This window comes from Nicotiana tabacum, chromosome 11 (genome assembly GCF_000715075.1).
Source record: "Nicotiana tabacum cultivar K326 chromosome 11, ASM71507v2, whole genome shotgun sequence".
Classification (NCBI taxonomy): Eukaryota; Viridiplantae; Streptophyta; class Magnoliopsida; order Solanales; family Solanaceae; genus Nicotiana; species Nicotiana tabacum.
The window spans coordinates 160,267,297-160,287,182 of NC_134090.1; the positions used below are offsets into that span (position 1 = coordinate 160,267,297).

General features: G+C 34.8%; 1 protein-coding gene across 4 annotated transcripts; it reads right to left on the bottom strand.

The window, feature by feature from the left end:
- Positions 1-9,807: 9,807 nt before the first annotated feature.
- LOC107802412 (transcriptional adapter ADA2b) lies at positions 9,808-19,519 on the bottom strand. 4 transcript variants are annotated; one of them, XM_075225635.1, is made up of 14 exons: positions 19,212-19,340; positions 18,325-18,395; positions 18,011-18,066; positions 16,323-16,501; positions 15,686-15,751; positions 15,416-15,541; positions 15,253-15,328; positions 12,477-12,537; positions 12,319-12,377; positions 12,151-12,222; positions 11,843-12,065; positions 11,546-11,756; positions 10,848-11,054; positions 9,808-10,061 (listed from the first exon to the last, which is right to left on the bottom strand). In XM_075225635.1, the coding sequence occupies exons 4-14, from the start codon at positions 16,323-16,325 to the stop codon at positions 9,870-9,872; spliced, it is 1,296 nt and encodes a 431-aa protein (XP_075081736.1). In that variant the 5' UTR covers positions 16,326-16,501; positions 18,011-18,066; positions 18,325-18,395; positions 19,212-19,340; the 3' UTR covers positions 9,808-9,869. The 4 variants fall into 4 exon arrangements, with proteins under 4 accessions (XP_075081736.1, XP_075081735.1, XP_016481397.1 ...); XM_075225634.1 differs by having other exon boundaries at positions 18,215-18,395; XM_016625911.2 differs by lacking the exon at positions 18,325-18,395 and having other exon boundaries at positions 19,212-19,519.
- Positions 19,520-19,886: the final 367 nt, after the last annotated feature.

Genomic DNA, 19,886 nt, shown 5'->3' on the forward strand with positions numbered 1-19,886 from the left:
ATTTTTGATATAAGTGTTGGCATAAACAATTTAATTATTAAATTCTGTTGTTTAGATTACCTTGTTAACAAAAATAATCTCAGCATAAAACTCCGTGCAAGTTATAAAATGTTTCATTGGTGTACAAGATAAAATAATTGCCGTATTCTTTGGCCTTATTAAATTCTGCAGTACTAATAGCGGCATAAGTTATAAAATATTTCATTAGTGTACAAGAAAAATAATCGCTGTTATGAAACAATAAAAGAAGAAGAAGAGTATTGCAGAGAAAGAGAGAGAGGAAATTCTTATTGAATTTTGGGATGATTTACAATGGGACAAGGCCCCTCTATTTATAGGGGAAAAAATGACTTAGCCACAAAGTAAAACTCTCTACAAGATAGACATTCACTCTAAATAGAATTTTATTCATAACACTCCTCCTTGAATGTCTACTCGATAAGTAATGTGTCTCATTAAAACCTTAACTAAAATAAAACTCAATAGGAAAAAATTTCTAGAAAAGGAAAAAGAGTACACATGTTTAATAATACGCCTTTTGGTTGCCTCGTTAAAAACCTTGCAAGGAAAACCCAGTGGGACAAAACCTTGTAAGGAAAAAAGAGTGCAACGCGCATTAACTCCCCCTGATGAGAGCATCAATTCACATCCTTGAGTCTTCGCATCCCGATCTTGTACACTGGCTTCTTGAAGGTTGACGTTAGTAGAGATTTTGTGAACAAATCAGCCATATTATCATTGAACGAATCTGTTGCACATTGACATCACCATTCTTTTGAAGATCATGTGTGAAAAATAACTTTGGTGAAATGTGCTTTGTCCTATCTCCTTTTATGAATCCTCCCTTCAATTGGGTTATGCATGCTGCATTGTCTTCATACAAAATCGTGGGTAGTTTGTCACATTTCAAACCACATTTGTTTCGAATAAGATGTATTATAGACCTCAACCACACACACACTCTCGACTTGCTTCATGAATAGCAATTATCTCAGCATGATTAGATGAAGTAGCCACAATTGATCGCTTAGTCGATCGCTAAGATATGGCAGTGCCTCCGCAGATAAATACATAACCTGTTTGAGATCGAGCCTTGTATGGATCGGATAAATACTCAGCTTCGGCATAACCAACAAGATCAGGACTGCAATTATTGCCATAAAATAAGCTCATATCGGTAGTCCCTTTTAGATACCGCAATATGTGTTTGATTCCATTCCAATGTCTCCTTGTGGGAGCAGAGCTATATCTTGCTAAGACATTAATTGAAAAAGTTATATCAAGCCTTGTAGTATTGGCAGGATACATTAGTGCACCAATTGCACTAAGATATGGTACTTCAGGACCAAGTAGCTCTTCATTCTCTTCTTGAGGTCGGAATGGATTCTTATTCACATCAAGTGATTGAACAACCATCGGAGTACTTAATGGATGTGCTCAATCCATGTAAAACCGTTTCAATACTTTTCTATGTAGGCAGATTGATGAACAAAAGTTCTGTTTGCCAAATGTTCAATTTCCAATCCAAGACATAATTTTGTCTTTCCGAGATCTTTCATCTCGAATTCCTTCTTTAAATAATCAATTGTCTTTTGGAGTTCTATAGGAGTTCCAATAAGATTTATGTCATCAACATATACGGCAAGTACAATAAATTTCGATGTTGTTTTCTTTATAAAAACACATGGGCAAATGACATCATTGATATAGCCTTCCTTTAATAAATACTCACTAAGACGATTATACCACATTCGTCCTGATTGCTTTAGAACATACAATGATCTTTGCAATTTGATTGAAAACATTTCCTGGGACTTTGAATTATGTGTGTTTGGCATTTTAAATCCATCGAGAATTTTCATGTATATCTCATTATCAAGTGAGCCATAAAGGTAGGCGGTAACCACATCCATTAAATTTATGTCAAGCTTTTCATGGACAACAAAACTAATGAGATAACGGAAAGTTATAGCATCCATAACGGGTGAATATGTCTCTTCATAATCGATACCAGGCCTTTGTGAAAATCCTTGTGTAACAAGGCGTGCCTTATATCTTTGTACCTCGTTTTTCTCATTTCTCTTGCGTACAAAGACCCATTTATAGCCAATAGGCTTAACACCATTAGGTGTTTGGACTACAGGCCCAAAAACTTCACGTTTTGCAAGTGAATTCAACTCTGATTGGATTGCTTCTTGCCATTTTGGTCAATCAAGTCTTTGTCGACATTCTCCAACAGATTGAGGTTCAAGATCCCCACTTTCTTGCATAATGCTATATGCAACATTATATGCAAAGATATAATCCACCACTATATCCATTCGATTCAAATTGTCTCAATATCGATTGGATTTATTGATAGTTCCTTATTTTCTTGAGCCTCGGGCTTAGTGGATTCCTCATGAATCTCAGAATTTATTAAATCGTGGATTTCTTCATGAGGTTCTTTCGTAGTGTCATTTTGATCATTTGTTTTCCTTTTTATAGGATTTCGATCTTTGGAACCTAATGGTCTGCCACGTTTTAGGCGTGCTTTTGACTCATTAGCTATGACACTAGAAGATTGTCCAATAGGAACATCAATACGGATTGGAACATTCTCTGCAGGGATATGTGATTTTGTTATCCTTTTCAAATCCGTAAATGCGTCTGGCATTTGATTTGCGATTCTTTGCAAATGGATAATCTTTTGCACTTCTTTTTCACAAATAGAGGCACGTGGATCAAGATGAGATAATGATGGATTTTTCCACAAAATTTCCCGTTTGATTTCACCAACTTCTCCCCCTAATTTTGGGAAAAGTGTCTCATCGAATCGACATTCTGCAAATCGTGCAGTAAACAAATCCCCCGTTAATATTTCGAGGTAGCGAATAATAGAGGGCGATTCAAACCCGACATATATTCCTAACCTTCTTTGGGGACCCATTTTGGTGCGATATGGCGGTGCTACAGGCATATATACTGCGCATCCAAAAATTCTTAAATGGGATTTATTAGGTTCATGACCCAAAACTAGTTGCAACGGGAAATATTTATGATAATTTATCGGTCTGAGACGAACTAGCATTGTTGCATGCAAAATGGCATGACCCCAAACAGAAGTGGGCAGCCTCGTTTTCATGAGTAACGGTCTTGCTAACAATTGCAGACGCTTAATTAAAGAATCTGCAAGACCATTTTGAGTGTGAACATGAGCTACAGGATGTTCCACTTTTATCCCAATTGATAAGCAATAATCATTAAATGCATGGGATGAAAACTCAGCAGCATTATCAAGTCTAAGAGACTTAATTGGAATATCTGGAAATTCTGCCCGTAATCGAATTATTTGTGTCATTAATTTTGCAAACGCGAGGTTGCGAGATGACAATAGGCATACATGGGACCATCTAGAAGATGCATCTATTAAGACCATAAAATATCTAAACGACCCACTAGGTGGGTGAATAGGTCCACAAATGACCCCTTGTATACGTTCAAAAAACGCAGGGGACTCAATTCCAACCTTTGTTGGTGATGGTCTAATAATTAACTTGTCTTGATAACAAGAAGTGCAAGAAAATTCATTATTTAAAAGAATCTTTAAATTCTTTAATGAATGTCCATTTGAGTTTTCTATAATTCATCTCATCATAATTGATCCAGGGTGTCCCAATCGATCATGCCAAAGTATAAAAGTATTGGAATCAGTAACCTTTTGGTTTACGGTAGAAAGTGCCTCAATTGCACTAATTCTTGTCCAATACAGGCCACAAAATAAAGATGGGAACTTCTCAATAACCCTCTTTTGGCCAGAGACATTCTTGGTAATGATGAGATATTCAAGATTATTCCCATCTATTGTCTCAATATGATATCCATTTCGACGGATATCTTTAAAACTCAACAAGTTCCTCTTGGACTTGGAGGAGAACATTGCATTCTCTATGATAAGTATTGTTCCCTTAGGCAGAGTTATAGTAGCTCTTCCAGAGCCTTCAATTAATTTACTACTACCAGAAATTGTAGTAACATCTGCCTTACACATATTTAAATGAGAGAAATATTTCTTCTCTTTGAATATTGTATGTGTCGTACATGAATCAATTAAACAAATATTTTTACAATTGAACTTTGATCCAAGTTTGCTTTGTGGAATATCCATATTTGCTTCCCATTGTTTGACATACAAAAGAAATATACGAATAAACATTAGTATTTTCAGGAAAAAAAACCGTACTATTATCATAAACACAGGACAAAAACACTACCATAGTGCTTTTAAACATGTTTAAAATATTCACACGGGTTTTTTGAAAATAATTCTTCTAAAGTACCATGTACCTATATGAATTTAAAGCAAAATAGAAGTGGGAACACGGTATACCATTCAGTCCATATCACTATTAACAACGTGAATACTTACATGTTCGATAAATATATGTTTTCGTTACGTTAATGTTCTTGAAATCATATGTTCCACTGGCTTATTACATTTTAGTTTTAGTAGGATAGTTAATATTCTATTTTAAATCAAATTACCTATAAGTTAGGCCATTCCAATATAAGAAGCGATAAGAAAGGTATTCGTACCATTATTGGAAAATTGTATAAAACGACTATTTTTAATCAAAATGAACTAAAACTATTCCATAAAATAAATAATATTAATTGATACTAATGACTACTACTCATGTAAAGAACTATGATTACATGATATTTATTCACTAACTACTATGAATAGGCAAAAATAAAAATGAAACTACGCAATCATCTTTAACCACGGATCCATCACCGATCAAGTGGTCTATTTTCCCATCAGGGCGCTCAAAGAAGTGTGCCACATCCAAGTGAGTGATGTCAAAATCATTGTCAGAGACAAAATTAGCTTCAGGGCCTTTGTTCTTTAGAGATGCTTGATAAAGCTCAACCAAATGTCTTGGTACACGACAAATATTTGCCCAATAGCCTTTTCCACCGCAACGATGACATTCGATTTCTGAACCATTTGCCTTTGGCTTCTCATCTTTCCCTTTTCACTTTTGGTGGTTATTTTTCTTTGGGGGGTGATCAACACCAGGAAAATTTCTTCCTTGTCCACGGCCACGACCATGACCACGACCACGACCACGAATAGGGCCACGGCCTTTTCCACGCTTAGCATAATGGGAATACACCACATCCACTTCAGGCAATGGTGTAGACCCAGTGGGTCGATTTTCGTGATTTCTCATGAGCAAGTCATTGTTTCGTTCAGCCACAAGGAAAAAAGAAATTAACTCAGAGTACTTTTTGAAACCTTTCTCTCTGTATTGTTGTTGCAAGACCATATTGGAGGCATGAAATGTTGTGAACGTTTTTTCAAGCATATCATAATCAGTGATAGTATCTCCACAGAGTTTCAATTTAGAAGTAATTCTGAACATTGCAGAATTATATTCAGAAACAGACTTAAAGTCTTGGAGCCTCAGATTAGCCCAATCATATCGTGCTTGTGGAAGAGTGACCAACTTTAAGTTGTCATATCTTTCTTTTAAGTCATTCCACAAAACAAGTGGATCTTTGACTGTGAGATATTCTATTTTCAACCCTTCATCAAGGTGATGGCGCAAGAAAATCAAGGCCTTAGCACAGTCTTGGGTGGATGCTTTAGTTTTGTCTTTAATGGCGTCTCCAAGACCCATTGCATCTAAATGGATTTCAGCATCCAACACCCATGTCATATAGTTCTTGCCCGAAATTTCAAGGGCAACGAACTTTCTTTTCATAATATCAGTCATAATTAAAAGAGGAGAAAAGTTGTACCTTAATCTTCTTGAGACAGTTGAGTCTCGTGCTGATAACGTGTTATGAAACAATAAAAGAAGAAGAAGAGTATTGCAGATAAAGAGAGAAAGGAAATTCTTATAGAATTATGGGATGATTTACAATGGGGTAAGACCCCTCTTTTTACAGGGGAAAAAATAACTTAGCCACAAAGTAAAACTCTCTACAAGATAGACATTCACTCTAGATAGAATTCTATTCATAACAATCGTTGTATTCTTTGGTCTTATTAAATTCTGCAGTACTAATAACGTCTATGTGAGAATTTATGTATTATTATATACAAAATAAGGCTGCGGGATGAGAATATAATATTAGCAATACACAGACAAAATTAATAACAATTAAAGTAAGCAATTTTCACAAAATAATCTCTAATAGTATTATTCATCGCACGAGGCAGACACGTACTCCTATGTGTATGTTTTGTAAACTTTACAGCAACTAAGTGGGGTGGACTAAGAAGCAAATTGCTTACATGCGCCGATATCTATCCTCTAAAATATTTAATTAGAATAACTAGAATAAGTTATTTTGATTACGTATTATTTGTCTCTAGATTCTGGAATATATCCATTTTCAGCATTAGTCATTACCTTTTCTAGTAAGTTCTATACTCCTCCCGACCCTAAATCAAGATGCCTGCACTGGAACTAATAGGTAAATACTTGAGTAATTAACATATCAAAACTAAATACTTTCTATCTAAGGAATCAAACATTATCCAACTAAAATATACAATTAAAAGCTGACTATTACTTTGACAGGGACAGGGTCAAAACTACATGACTTCTAGAAAATTAACCACATATGAACATACATTAAGGGAGAAAAAGAGACTTGTGCACTAAAAAAGGCAAATGCAGAAGAAGACTCTAGCTAATGGAATATTAAGCACCAAAATGAGACTTAACACCAATCCTCCCCCCCCCCCCCCGCCCCAAAAGAAGGGTCAAAATGCAAGGTGGAAGAGAATAGAGGGACTAAAGTGTTATAAGCTGTTCTTAAGCATATGTTTTTCTTTTCCTTTTAATGATCATACTGTTTGCGTCAATTCGTGCACATTTCGATTATTTTATCGTGTACTTGCTATCTTCCAACAACAAAAATATCGAGTCGCTATGCGAATCAGACTTAGGCAGATTAAAAAAAACTATGATTAGCACTTTTTTGTCTTGGCCGGAACTTGAACCTTGATCTCCCATGACCTTCACTCCCTTGAACTTGAGTGCATAGCTTCAGTCCTAATTTCTTCTTTCATTTTCCTTATGAATTCTTCAATCTTCTTATTGAGTTCCTCTATGCTCATATTCACTTCATTTCCTTCTTCTACTGTTTCTGTATCTGATACTAATAAACATGCTGCAGTTTCTTCTACTTGTGCAACTTCTTCTTTATTCTCTTCTACTTCTTCCTTACCTTTGATTAATACATATTCTTGTTCTTCATCACGAGAAGAAGAAGAAGAGGTACAACTCAAGTTCTTGGCAAGAAATGCAAGAATAGCATTACAAAGTAGGAACATGTATTTCCTATCAAAGCCATGTGCAAACAGTGGGAAAACAAGAGCTGAAAAGTGAAAATTATAGGTGAAAAAGAAGGAGAAACCATAGGTGTAATAGAGAAGGAAAAATATGAGAGATACTAGGACTAAAAACTGCAAAGTTTTCTTTATCAATTCATTGTAAATATTTGGTTTTTTAGCAGTTTCAATCGTCTGGCTCCCATAGTTGTAGTCATCCATCTTTGCCCTTTGTTTCCTATATACTCTTCCCCAAGTGAAAAACTGTAACTAATTAAAATCTCAAAGGAGAGTTGAGTGTAGATGAAGATATATGTCTTGTGTTTTGGAGCTTGGCTGGTTTATGTATGTATAGTATGGTCTGTATATACCGCCAGACTTTTCTATCACAACATCCCTATATAACAAACATTCGTTATAAAAGCTAATAATATATATTTTCTACAACAGTATTTTACTATAGCATCCAAAAAAGATCGGATGTTATAGAGAAGTTTGACATATGAATTTTTAACTTTTTATTCATTGGCATTGTATAAAAGTATAGTTCACACTAATATTTTAACTAAAAAATAACTACAGGTAATTGTTCACAAAAAATAGTTTAGTAAGCTGAAAAATAATGCAGGTTATTTGTTACGACATGTTAAAATATACCAACAGTGGAAGATTACTTTACTGCATCAGTGTATATTTACAATCTCTTTGCATAATTTTTTTCCAGTGTAAAAGCTGTATATACTTGATGCTTTTTATTCCAAATAAATTTTTCGATAAGACTAGAGATTTCTCTAAATAAAAAATTGAAATATTATTCAGGGGTACACGAAATGAAACGAGTTGCCGTGAAGTTTCTGGTGTTTCTGCTGCATAAGAACCAAGAATAGTTGACTAAAGTTGATTCTCACCACTTCTTGCATATTGCACTTTACACATAAGGGAGCTGATTAGCTCTAAGTAATAGTTTAGCTCTATTCCGATATTTTCGGGAGAAATTCAAAAATAGCCAGATTTACAGCTGGTCGTTCAAAAATAGCCCAGAGTAAAAGGTTGGTCTTGAAGAGCCTAGGTTCACTCATGACTTAGTGTGCTAGACCGGCTCTCCTCTTTCAATAATGTTCTTCAAAAGTAATCGAAATTTAGCCACTTTTCATGTAATATAAATCTGAGCGAAAACACTGTTCAAAACCCGAAAAATATGCTAGTATATTATACTGGAGTTCCAGCATAGTATGCTTGAACTCCAGCATATTATACTGGCATTTTTCATGTAAATATAAATCTGAGCGAAAATACTATTCAAAACACGGAAAATACGCCGGTATATTATACTGGAGTTCCAGCTAGTATAATTGTCCAATATAATATACTAGAGTTTGGAGCACCGGTGCTCCAGTCTCCAGTATATTATACTGGAGTCAGCAAAGTATACCGGTCCAGCATAATATGCTGGAGTTCATACACAGGTGTACCGAACTTCAGTATATTATGCTGGACCGGTCTCTGTTGCAGCAAAATAGTAGCTATTTTTCATTGACTTCGTAAACACCGACTATTTTTGAATGACCAGATATTTTCTTAACAATGTCGTGGGTACATATAATTTAAATCCATATAGTAAGTATTAATTTAGCTCTAGTCGAATATGTTGGTCACGTGGTAAATACTTATTCACACCCAATGTTTATACGAAATCAAACAATTTAGAGCCTGTTTGGCCATGAAATTTTTTTCACTTTTTTTACGAAATAAGTATTTGGCTATAAAATTTTCAATTTTCACTTAGAAGATGAATTTGAAATTTTTCAAGAATTTAAAAATCTCCAAAAAGTTATTTTTCAAAATTCACTCATACACAATATTATATTCATGTCCAAAAACAACTCTAATTTTCAAATACCATTTTCACTTGAAATTTTTTTTTCAGAATTTTACAATTTTTATGTCCAAACGTCCACTAATTTTCAAATACCATTTTCACTTGAAAAAATTTTTACTCTTGCAGAATCTTATAACTCTTATGTCCAAACGTGCACTTAATTGTGATAGTTAAAAGTTACAGTGAAAATACATATCACTCGACCATGGTTCAGTAATAAATGTGTATGAATATGTATATCCTGCTTGTTGTAAATACCGGGTGCGAAATGAGGCCAAGAAGTGAATAGAAATACTATAACAACAGAGCCACTACTCTTCGGGGTGATGAGGTGGACAATTCCTTACTCCAGCTTCAAAGGAGCATCTTTGCATGAATCAATACTAACTCCTCAGTCAGCTGACCTTCGATTTCGGAGATTAGAGCAGAAGAACTCTTATAGTTAGATAAGGCACTAAACGCATACCTTATCTCAGGGGCATGAGTACACTGCTTTCACACTCGAACTCTCCTACTGTGTGTTGTGTGTGCTTTCAAGCAATAAGACTGCTTGCTAAACGAACCACTGCTGACGAAGTGCCCCATAAAAGTGTGAGAGGATGATAAATATTGGGAGATGTCATTTAAATAAACTAGAAAGAATAATGCCTGGACAAAATTTCACAAGGGTGCAACTCCCTTCTTCAAAAGCATATCATAAACTCTATCTACTTTAGTTGCTTCTATTTGGAACAAGGGATACGCATCAGATTTTCTTGTAATATTGCCACTAAAAATTTGTATTGTAAGGACTTCCTGCATCCTAAGATAATGTTGAGGTGGTAACCTGATTTCTCGACATAATTGTTTCTCCTGCAAGCAGAAAAAATCACACAAAGTTACATCTAAGAAATCAAACTAGTTGATGGCTGACCAGAATTGAAACTCTCTGAGACAAAAAAACGACAGGTGATTTTTTCCAGGGTTTGTTGAGCCGGGGGCCTATCGGAGACATACTCTCTACCCTCAAGGTAGGGGTAAGGTCTGCGTACACATTACCCTCCCTAGACCCCACTAGTGGATTATAATGAGTTTGTTGTTGATTATTTCCAGGGTTACCTGGTATCTACACTAGTTGGGGGTAGTAGGTACCCGGTAGAATAATGGTTCCCGCATATTTAAATGGAACAAGGTACAATTTTACCTTTTTACTATACGAAATTTCTTAGTTTTACCCTCCATTATACTTTCGGGCAACTCATACTCTTGTCATTAGCTCATTGTCTCATGTTTGTCCTTGATTTAAAGGACCTCCAGCACGAACCGGGTAAATTCAAGGTGTTAAAATATTTTGGAAAAAGTTACCACTCTACTTTTGACTATGGATTAAAAGTAAATCCCGTTATGCTTCGAGTTGGAGCTCCATTAGGGTCATGCACAAACACGAGAAAGATTTGCTAACAGCAAGGGTATGAATGGCCCCAAAGTATAACGGATGCTAAATAAAGATATTTTGTGTTGTACCAGAAAGGTGTTTTTGACCTTTTTCTCTCTTTAAATTGAAGTGTGCCATTTACTGAGTCCTAGACATAAGTACAAGAATCAAACAAGTTGTGTTACTGAAGAATTCATTTCAAAAGCAGTAATCTGACAACTTACAGGTTCTGATAACAGTTCTCCTGCAGAAAAAGCTACAACGCCCGAATCGGTGATGGAACTCAAATTGCCCTGACAGCTCTCCTGGCTTGTTGGACCAATCTGAGAACTTTCTTTTCTGGGAACACCTTCTTCAACTTCCCTCTTCCTTTTCCTTTCTATGTATCTTTCAACTTCAGCAGAAGAACGACAACCAGCAGCTCTTGCTTCCTGCGTAATTTTGACCTTACATAACTAGTAACAGTATAGACAGTGATTTTTTATCACGTTTTGCTACTGCGTCATAGATTAGTCAAATGACATATGGTTCTAATTTTATAAAATTCACCTACCTTCTATATAAGGTTAATGAGCAAATATCGAAAAGGAAGAGAACTAGAGAGAACTTATCCACATGCCAACAGTTAGTTTCACAAAATAGGTACTCCCTTTATTTCATTTTATATGACGGCGTTTGACTGGACATATAGTTTAAGAAATAAAGGCTTTTGAAACATACCAGAAGTAACATTTAGAAATTGTGGTCTTAAAGATGTCATGACATTTTAAGACTACAAGAGCATGTCGTTACGTGTAAAATGAAAAGTTTAAACCTGAAGGGTTTCTAAAGGTGTCATTTTTTTTGGAACAAGCTAAAAAGGAAAGAGTGTCATATAAAATGAAACGGAGATTATAATAATCAACGGAGCCAAGTTTCCCACCTTGAGTTCTTGTATTCTTTTCAAAAATCTATGTTCTGAGACCACAGTCTTGAGTAATTCTTCGTGCTCCTCCTTGGAGAGGAAGCGCATAATGGCATCATAACGTCGGCATATATCTCTCTCTTCTGGAGATAAATCCTTCTCAAATTCACTTGGCTGGAGTAAATTCCTCTCTAGAATAAAATCCTTGCGACGCTTTCTTTCATCAAGCCTACCATTATTCATTGAAACTTGATGTCGTAAGTATATGATAACTGAAGGAAATATGAAATATGTGACAGAGGAAAGGAAGAGTACCTCTTGCCATAGATATGCAGAACACGCAACTTAAGTTCGCGCTCCTCTTCAGTTTCAGTTTCCTTGAATTCCATATCAGCCAATAGTTGCTCCGCATCATTATCATATTCAGGATCAAATTCTTGCCTTTTGGCGTTATATCCACTTAATTTCATCAACGAGGATCCATCATCCTTCAAAGATTTAGGTTTCTTGCCTCCAAAATTTCTGCCCGGGTGATTATCTGCCAACAATTAATTTACTTTTTAAAAACTGATCAATTCCTTCACCAATTTCTTCCGTCATAAATAAAAAGTTGCCCGCCCTACCTTCCAATTTTACAGGTGCATTTTGGTCTTTGGCTTGCGCTTTGCTGGATGGTTTTTTAATGCCTGTGGTTCCTGCAGAATCCATTATGTTAATGACTCGAGGAATTCATATCCTTTGTAGGAGAAAAGTAAATATTGCATTCAAAAAGGACTAAGAACTGCTCTTACCGGTATTGGATACAGAATTTAAGCGGCCTAAAGGACCATTTTTATGTGAGTCTTCAACTCTAACGGCAACAATGCAAAGAAGAAAGCGAGAGTTAGATGATTTAGGGAGATAACGGATAATAAACCATGCCAAAGACTATAGAATCTGAAATTCATACTTGACTCTAGATGGGGAGAATGATTCATCTTTAGGAACAACATCACCAAGTGAGGAGTGTCCTGAAATTGCCACAAGCAGTCAATGTAAGATATAGTGTTGTGAAAATTCATTGCAATCAGATAAAATTCTCTTACTAGTACATGAATTCCTAGTTTTCTCCCACAGGAATTCTCCTCACCGTGTTTTCTCTATTACTAGTTTGCACGTATTTGCAAGTACTATGCACACACTTAAAGATATGTCAATTAATTTGTCTATTTCAGGATAAATTGGACAACTTTATTAAAGTTGCTTCAATTAATTTTACATCCTAAGACTTCAATTAATTTTGCATGCACTTCAATTATCTTTATTCTCACATTTTTATAATAAAGTAGCCATGGTTTTACTAAAAAAACTTGAGAATCCAGAGATGCAGACAAGATTTTCTTTCACATTGTATTTATGGGATGAAGGGGAGCCTTGACATAACTGGTAAAGTTGTTGCCATGTGACCAGGAGGTCACGGGTTCGAGCCGTGGAAACAACCTCTTCCAGAAATGCAGGGTAAGACTGCATACTATAGACCTTTGTGGTTCGGTAAGACTGCATACTATAGACCTTTGTGGTTCGGCCCTTCCCTGGACCTCGCGCATAGCGGGAGCTTAGTGCACCGGGCTGCCCTTTTTTATTGTATTTATGGGATATTTTTTTTATGAAATAACGAAAGCAAAGACCAAAACAACCAATAAAAAGAAAGAAAAGTTGTAAAGATCCCATAATTTTGCTATTAAACGTACTTTGGTAATCTTTATGAATATATGTTTAATGACATAAATCCCGAGAATTAGCAAGATAATTGAATTCTGTGAATATTTTCTCATTGCTTTTACTCCTTCCGTCCCAATTAACTAGTCTGTTAAACTTGATATAGGATTTAGAGGAGAAAGTTCAGATAAGTCTCGTATTTCAATGTGGTAGAGATATTAAAATACTTCCTATACTAAATAAAGGAGTATATCAAACAAAATGGAACACGAGGAGTGACATTTTTTTTTATCTTTTAGCTAAATATGAAATAAGTGTAGTGAGTACTATCATCATATAAGTTTTTTTTTTGAAAATCCATATTGATTACCTTATCAAAAAAGAGTTCCATACTAATTCAGTTGTCTCCCACAGAGTACAGGAATTTAAAAATTTCGCACATTCTTTGTTCCATCATTTATTTATGATTTAAACATCACCCGTAAAAAATTGCGAATCGTCTAATATCATCTTCAAGATTAACTATTAACCAGCTTGAAGCCTGAATAATTATAATTAACTTTAAAAATTACTACCAATTGTTATTCTTGTATTGTTTTTGTTGTTGTTACCTAAAAACTCATCTAGATTTAGTTTTTAGTGAATGGAGATTATTTAGCTTGGAGTGTCTTGTGTTTAGAACGATAAAGTAATTAGCTAAAAATTTGATTTCCATATTTGACCATATATACCAATTCATTGTTATAAAAAGAACAAAACTATATTTACATGTCTTGCGGAAAGACATACTCCTCTTGTCACAATCCTTGTCATTGGTTAACTATCTTTAGTCTTCTTTTATCAGTGTTTATTATCTGTAGTCTTGACCAAGATATCTCATCATAATCTAACAACAGTTTACATTTAATGTATTTGGTACCGACAGAAGTAATAAATTCAAAATATTTAATATGCTTGTACTATTGGTTGTCAAATTTTGTTAAACTTACTCTCTAAAATTTAAATGAAATTAAATTACTTGAAGCTAGGATATTTTCCTATTTATTTAGCCCTTTTGTTTTGATTCCCCCTTGTATGCACAGATATTTTCATGAGTTTCCCCTTTTCCTAGTTCTTCACTTCTTCCATTTTAAATATGGAAATCAATATCTTTTTAGCTATTTAGATTTGTTACATGCATAATTGCGTATACAGATTCTGAAGAGTTTCTTCAGATAGTGATTATGTATATTGCCTTTAGTTTATTTCATACTTTCTCAAACATGAAAAACAAGAAGCTCATTTATCTTGATACATGCAATAGAGATTAAACGCATCCATAGAGGGATTCAAAAAAGTTTTCCTGCATTTCCTACTTGTTAGGAGAATTTAGCTTGTAGTTGAAGGCTATGTTGCTCGGTGTCTCCGAAAATGTGGCCGGATACGTGTCGGATTGTCCAAAAATAGTGCATTTTTGAAGGATCCGACACGGGTGCGGCTACATTTTGGAGAGTTCGCGCAACATAGGTTGAAGGGCAATTTTTTACACTATATGTAAGAAAGTGACACTTTGAGATATAGCATATACTAGATGCATTCATAAAGAGATCTCCAAAAGCTTCTAACAGTTCCGTTTATGTAGCTTCTAGTCGAAAGTTACTTTGTTAGGGCAAAAAAGAAGATACACAAAACACTTATACTTGTAGTATTAGATAGATATACTTCACATGCCACTATTAGTTATTTTAGGATATATGTAACGGTTCTAACATTTCCGTTTATGTAGCTTCTAGTCGAAAGTTACTTTGTTAGGGCAAAAAAGAAGATACACAAAACACTTATACTTGTAGTATTAGATAGATTCACATCACATGCCACTATTAGTTATTTTAGGATATATGTAACGGCAGACTATTTGACCTCGAAGGCATGACTTATGTTGCACCGAGCATCATTTCGTTATCCTAATGGTAGAAGAACAAGCTCCCAAGATGAGCAGCCAAGGAAAGAAACTAGAGGATGCAGAATTTGAGAACTACATTCCTAACCTTTCTTATCTGTGAAATTCCCTTTAGCCATGGCAAGGAGTTCCTTTCTGTTTTTCCCAATGACATGAGTCATATCCTGGAAAAGGAAAAGGAAAAATGCAGGTGACAATATGTTGAGTCAGAAGAATTAAACTGGCAAAATATTTGTAATAAAATTTCTTACCGGCAGAGGAAAGTAAGGTGACTCTAAGTATGCGCTCTTAAAATGTTCAACGCAGGCTTCTTTTGTCTTTGTTCCGACATGCTCACCAACTTCTGCCCAATTACCCATGCCATACATTTCAAGTCCCTAGGGGGAGCAAATTCAAGCAACCAAGACAACAAGAAAAGGGGGTATTGACGTTATGATTACCTAACAGTAAAAGTGAAAAGTCAAATTCAGTTAATAAATAAGACATGAGGTGTCCAAAAAGAAGGTCCATAGAAATAACACCTCCAGAAGCAACATCTCTTCATCAGCATTCCAGTCCGGGCAGATAAGCGGGAAAGATAAGATGTCCTGTCCAAGGTCACTATGAACGTCATTAAAACAATGCAACAGCACTGCTATCCAGTGATCAAAATGACGATTAGCTCCAAAGCCGGTGCACCAAAAAGCATTGAGAAACACAAAGTAAGCTTCTAAAATCCACATGTTTGCAAAAACATCTAGTTCATGCTGAACGCTAATAATGCAACTTTCTGGTAAGTTTCAGATATGTAGTATGTAGTATGGTATTAGGGAAAACTACCCAGTATAGCCCCTCCCAAAAAAAACACAGCCGGCAATATGTATAGCTTTTATATATTAATGTATAATATACAGATTTTATAGTTATTTTTTGTAAATTTGACTAGCGGATGTAATTATTTTTGGCTGACAAGCCAAATGTGTAACTTGCCCTATGTATTACTACTGATATGAAAAAATAAAAAATCAAAGTTTCAGAAAAGTAATCTGTAAAATGCATGACATAAAGATTGATCTCCATACCACAAAGGATAAAGTAATCCATCGTTTACAGAAGAAAGAACTAAACATAGTACCTTACTTATCAATTTAAGAAAATAAAGAAGAAGAAAGAACTGACCATAACTCTATAGGGGTGATGGCTCTTGTGAGGCTGCACCTCAGCACCAACCGAAAAGCACTCTATACATAGGTCAAAATCAGAACAGACACCACATTTTATACGAATTCTCCCGCTGATATCTTTGTTGCAATAATTGCAGTGATACAAGGCCCTTTTGCCTTCACCCGTCCCTTGGCCTGAGTAATCAAGAGCATTATGTCAACATATAAGAAGTGCTTGCAAATTTGGAAGACTCTAAAGGTCATGAGAATGATGTACGGCGACTTTGCAGCAGCTTATGGGTCTGAAACTGCACAGAGTTTGGGGCGAAAAGGGTAAGAACTAAGAAATTATTGGGTAAAAAGGAATCATAGAATGGTGATTTCTTAGCATTTATTTGAGCATGAAAACACTTGAAGAGGTTGAAAAAAAAAGGTTGTTTCCATTGCAAACAGTGACAAAAATAAGGAAAAGAGAAGAATAAGCAAGAAAGAAAAAAAGAAAAAAGCCTTAGGAATCACTATTAGTCCTTCAGGCATCAGGTGACGAGGTTAGAATTGCACGACACGATACAAAAAGTCAATATTACTTGGGTACGATTGATTTGAAGAAAAAGGAATGGAAAAAAAATAAAGAAAGTATAATTTAGGTCAAAATGTGTTATTTTACTTATTGCTTCCTCTCAATTCTTTTCATTTCCGTTTAACCAATTGACCCAATAAAAATCTCAAATGGATAAGCTCTATGCATTGAAAGAATTATAAGGATATCGAGACCTAATCCTACTCCAGAAAATTCCCTAAAATATATTAGTGCTACACTTAACCCCCCACCCCGCAATAGGAGTCAAGAGTAGCCCTTGCCCACTTTTTGCTTCCTTGGTGACTTGAACCCCCAACCTCAAGGTCGAAGGTGGAGGGTGATTTTCCGCTTAAGCAACTCTCTTTTCCAATACTAGGTAATGCCGATTCCGGACAACTTCAAATTACCAAAATCCATCTACACTACACACTAGACAAAAAACTGTTTTCTTACAAAAGAAAATTAATGTTGTATAAGTGTCTTCTTACCAAAAATTCTACCTCCAGAGTAGCTTATGCCCACTACAGTAACTGCAAAAGTACCAAAATACTCTTCTGACAAAATAAAGCATAAGGATACCACGCAAGCTCAAAAGTAATAGTATGTTTGGACCTAAAACCACTCATACCATGCTTTCTTTGGTAATTTAAAGGTTGTTGCCATATGTTTATACCAAAAAAGCCGGGTCTCCAAAAGAAATTCATGTATGCAAGAAACAGCTCCAACATATTGTTTATATAGATAATAGAGCTACAATGACATCATTGTGAAGGCGCATATCCAGAAAAACCTGCATTTTAGAAATTTTATCCTTATCTGGCAAAAGGAAATAGATTGTCATTTCAAAAATGAAAAGGGAAATACGATTGCAGGATTCCTGTTTACAGTTTAGTCACCGTTGAGATCGTCTACCAATAAACCTGAATAAGTCTATGGACAGAAAACCTTTGCCAGATTGAAAGATTCAAAAACGCATTATGAAGGGATACAAAAGAAGATAATCAACTACAATAAACTGTCATCCACAAGAATCAAACTCCGACTGGACTTTAACAACAATAAACTGCCATCTACAAAAATCAGAATTAAACTTAACAGCTGAAAAGTAGTTAAACGAAACTTACCAACAGTCACAGATTCTAAATTTTCTCCACTTGAGGCATTCTTTTTCCTCCTTGATCTACATTTAAGGAAAATGAGTAATGAAACTACACCAAATTAGCAAGAACCATCTAAGAAAATGAAAAGAAAAGAGAAAAGAAAGCATCCAAATTCCTCTAACAGTTCATCTATAAAAGAAAAGAAATTCATAAGCAATGAGCACATACCATTATAATTAGTACTTCCTGTTCTTGGGAAAATTAAAAAGGATACTTATCAAATAAAAATGCCAAATTTCAAACTGCTCACTCATAAATTAAGAAGGAATGCTCAATACCAATGTGGCATTAGTACCCCGGCTAGTGCAGGGTAGAGGAAGGGCGAGCATATAATGTAAACAGTCTTCCCCTGCAATTTTGCAAAGAGGTCACTAACTCTACCACAGCGCCAATGCTCGCCCTCGCACAGTAAAAGCACATACTAGAGCTAACTTTCAACAATTGACTAATCATTACTTATTAAAATCTAGTCTTTTACCAGAAAAACAAGATCAACCCAAGAAATTAACACACATTACGAGTTTGAAACCTGTAACTAAAAGATGCTCTTCAACAAATTGACTAAACATTAGCAAAAAAAATTAAAAATTCAATCTATACCAGAAAAACAAGATAAGCCTAACAATTTAACTCCCGTTAGTAGTTTATACATACAACCAACTGACGCTTTCGACTATAGACTATTCAATTTAGCAATAAAAATCTAATCTTTACCACAAAAACTAGAAAAAACAATAAGTTAACAGCCATTAGTAGTTTATACCAACTAAAAGACACCCACAAATACCTACAACTAATGACACTTTTGACTGTTGACTAATTAATTTAGCAGTAAAAATCTAATCTACAACAAAATCTAGAAAAAAGAAACAATTTAACACCCATTAGCAGTTTTGAAACTTCTTACTTGATTAGAGAAAACACCCATTAGTAGTTTATACCCAAAACAAGACACCCATAAACTAAAAGATGCTGGAATAAATACCTACAATTCCTGACACGAGTGTTGGCTAATAAATTTAGCAACAAAAAAAATCTAATCTTTACCACAAAAAAACTAGAGAGAAAAAAACCAACAACAGTTCAACACCCATTAGTGGTTTATACCTATAATTAATAAATACCCATAAACTAAAAGAATAAAAAGATATGATAAAGATTGAACCTTTGGCTGGGATCTTCATCAGCTTGGAAATTTCCACGAGAGCGACCCATTTTTAACTCTGAAAAAAGCCCTAAAAAGGCCAACGTAGTTGGCTATTGGTGATAAAGATTGAAGACCCAAAATTAATTTGATGAATTTTAGAGCTAATTTCCCAAATTGAGTATGTTCTTGAAACAATTATTGAATGTTCACTGAAAATTTTGGGTTTTGGTGAAGTTCATTGGGTAATTTTGTGGAATGTACAGTTTGTTGGATAATGAATTAGCTTTTCCCGACAAATTAGTTTTTTCAGATAAACGTTTATATTTTATTTTTTTAGCCCCGTTTCCTCTTAATGTCCAGAGTTGGGAATTTTATTGACCAATATTGCACGCCCACATTACACATAATTTTGCCTGTAATACGGGGACAAGTTGAAATCTTTTGAGTTTGTTTTGTTTTAGAGAAACAATTTATTTTATTTATAACATATGAAATTGGCTGGTCGGCCGAAACTAATAAAATTTGTGAATCAAAAGTGCAAAAGCTGTCAATAGAAAAGTATTATACATATATATATATATATATATATATATATATATATATATATATATATATATATATATATATATGTATGTATGTATATGTATATGTATATGTATGTATGTATTTAATCGGCTATTATTTTTGGAAGCG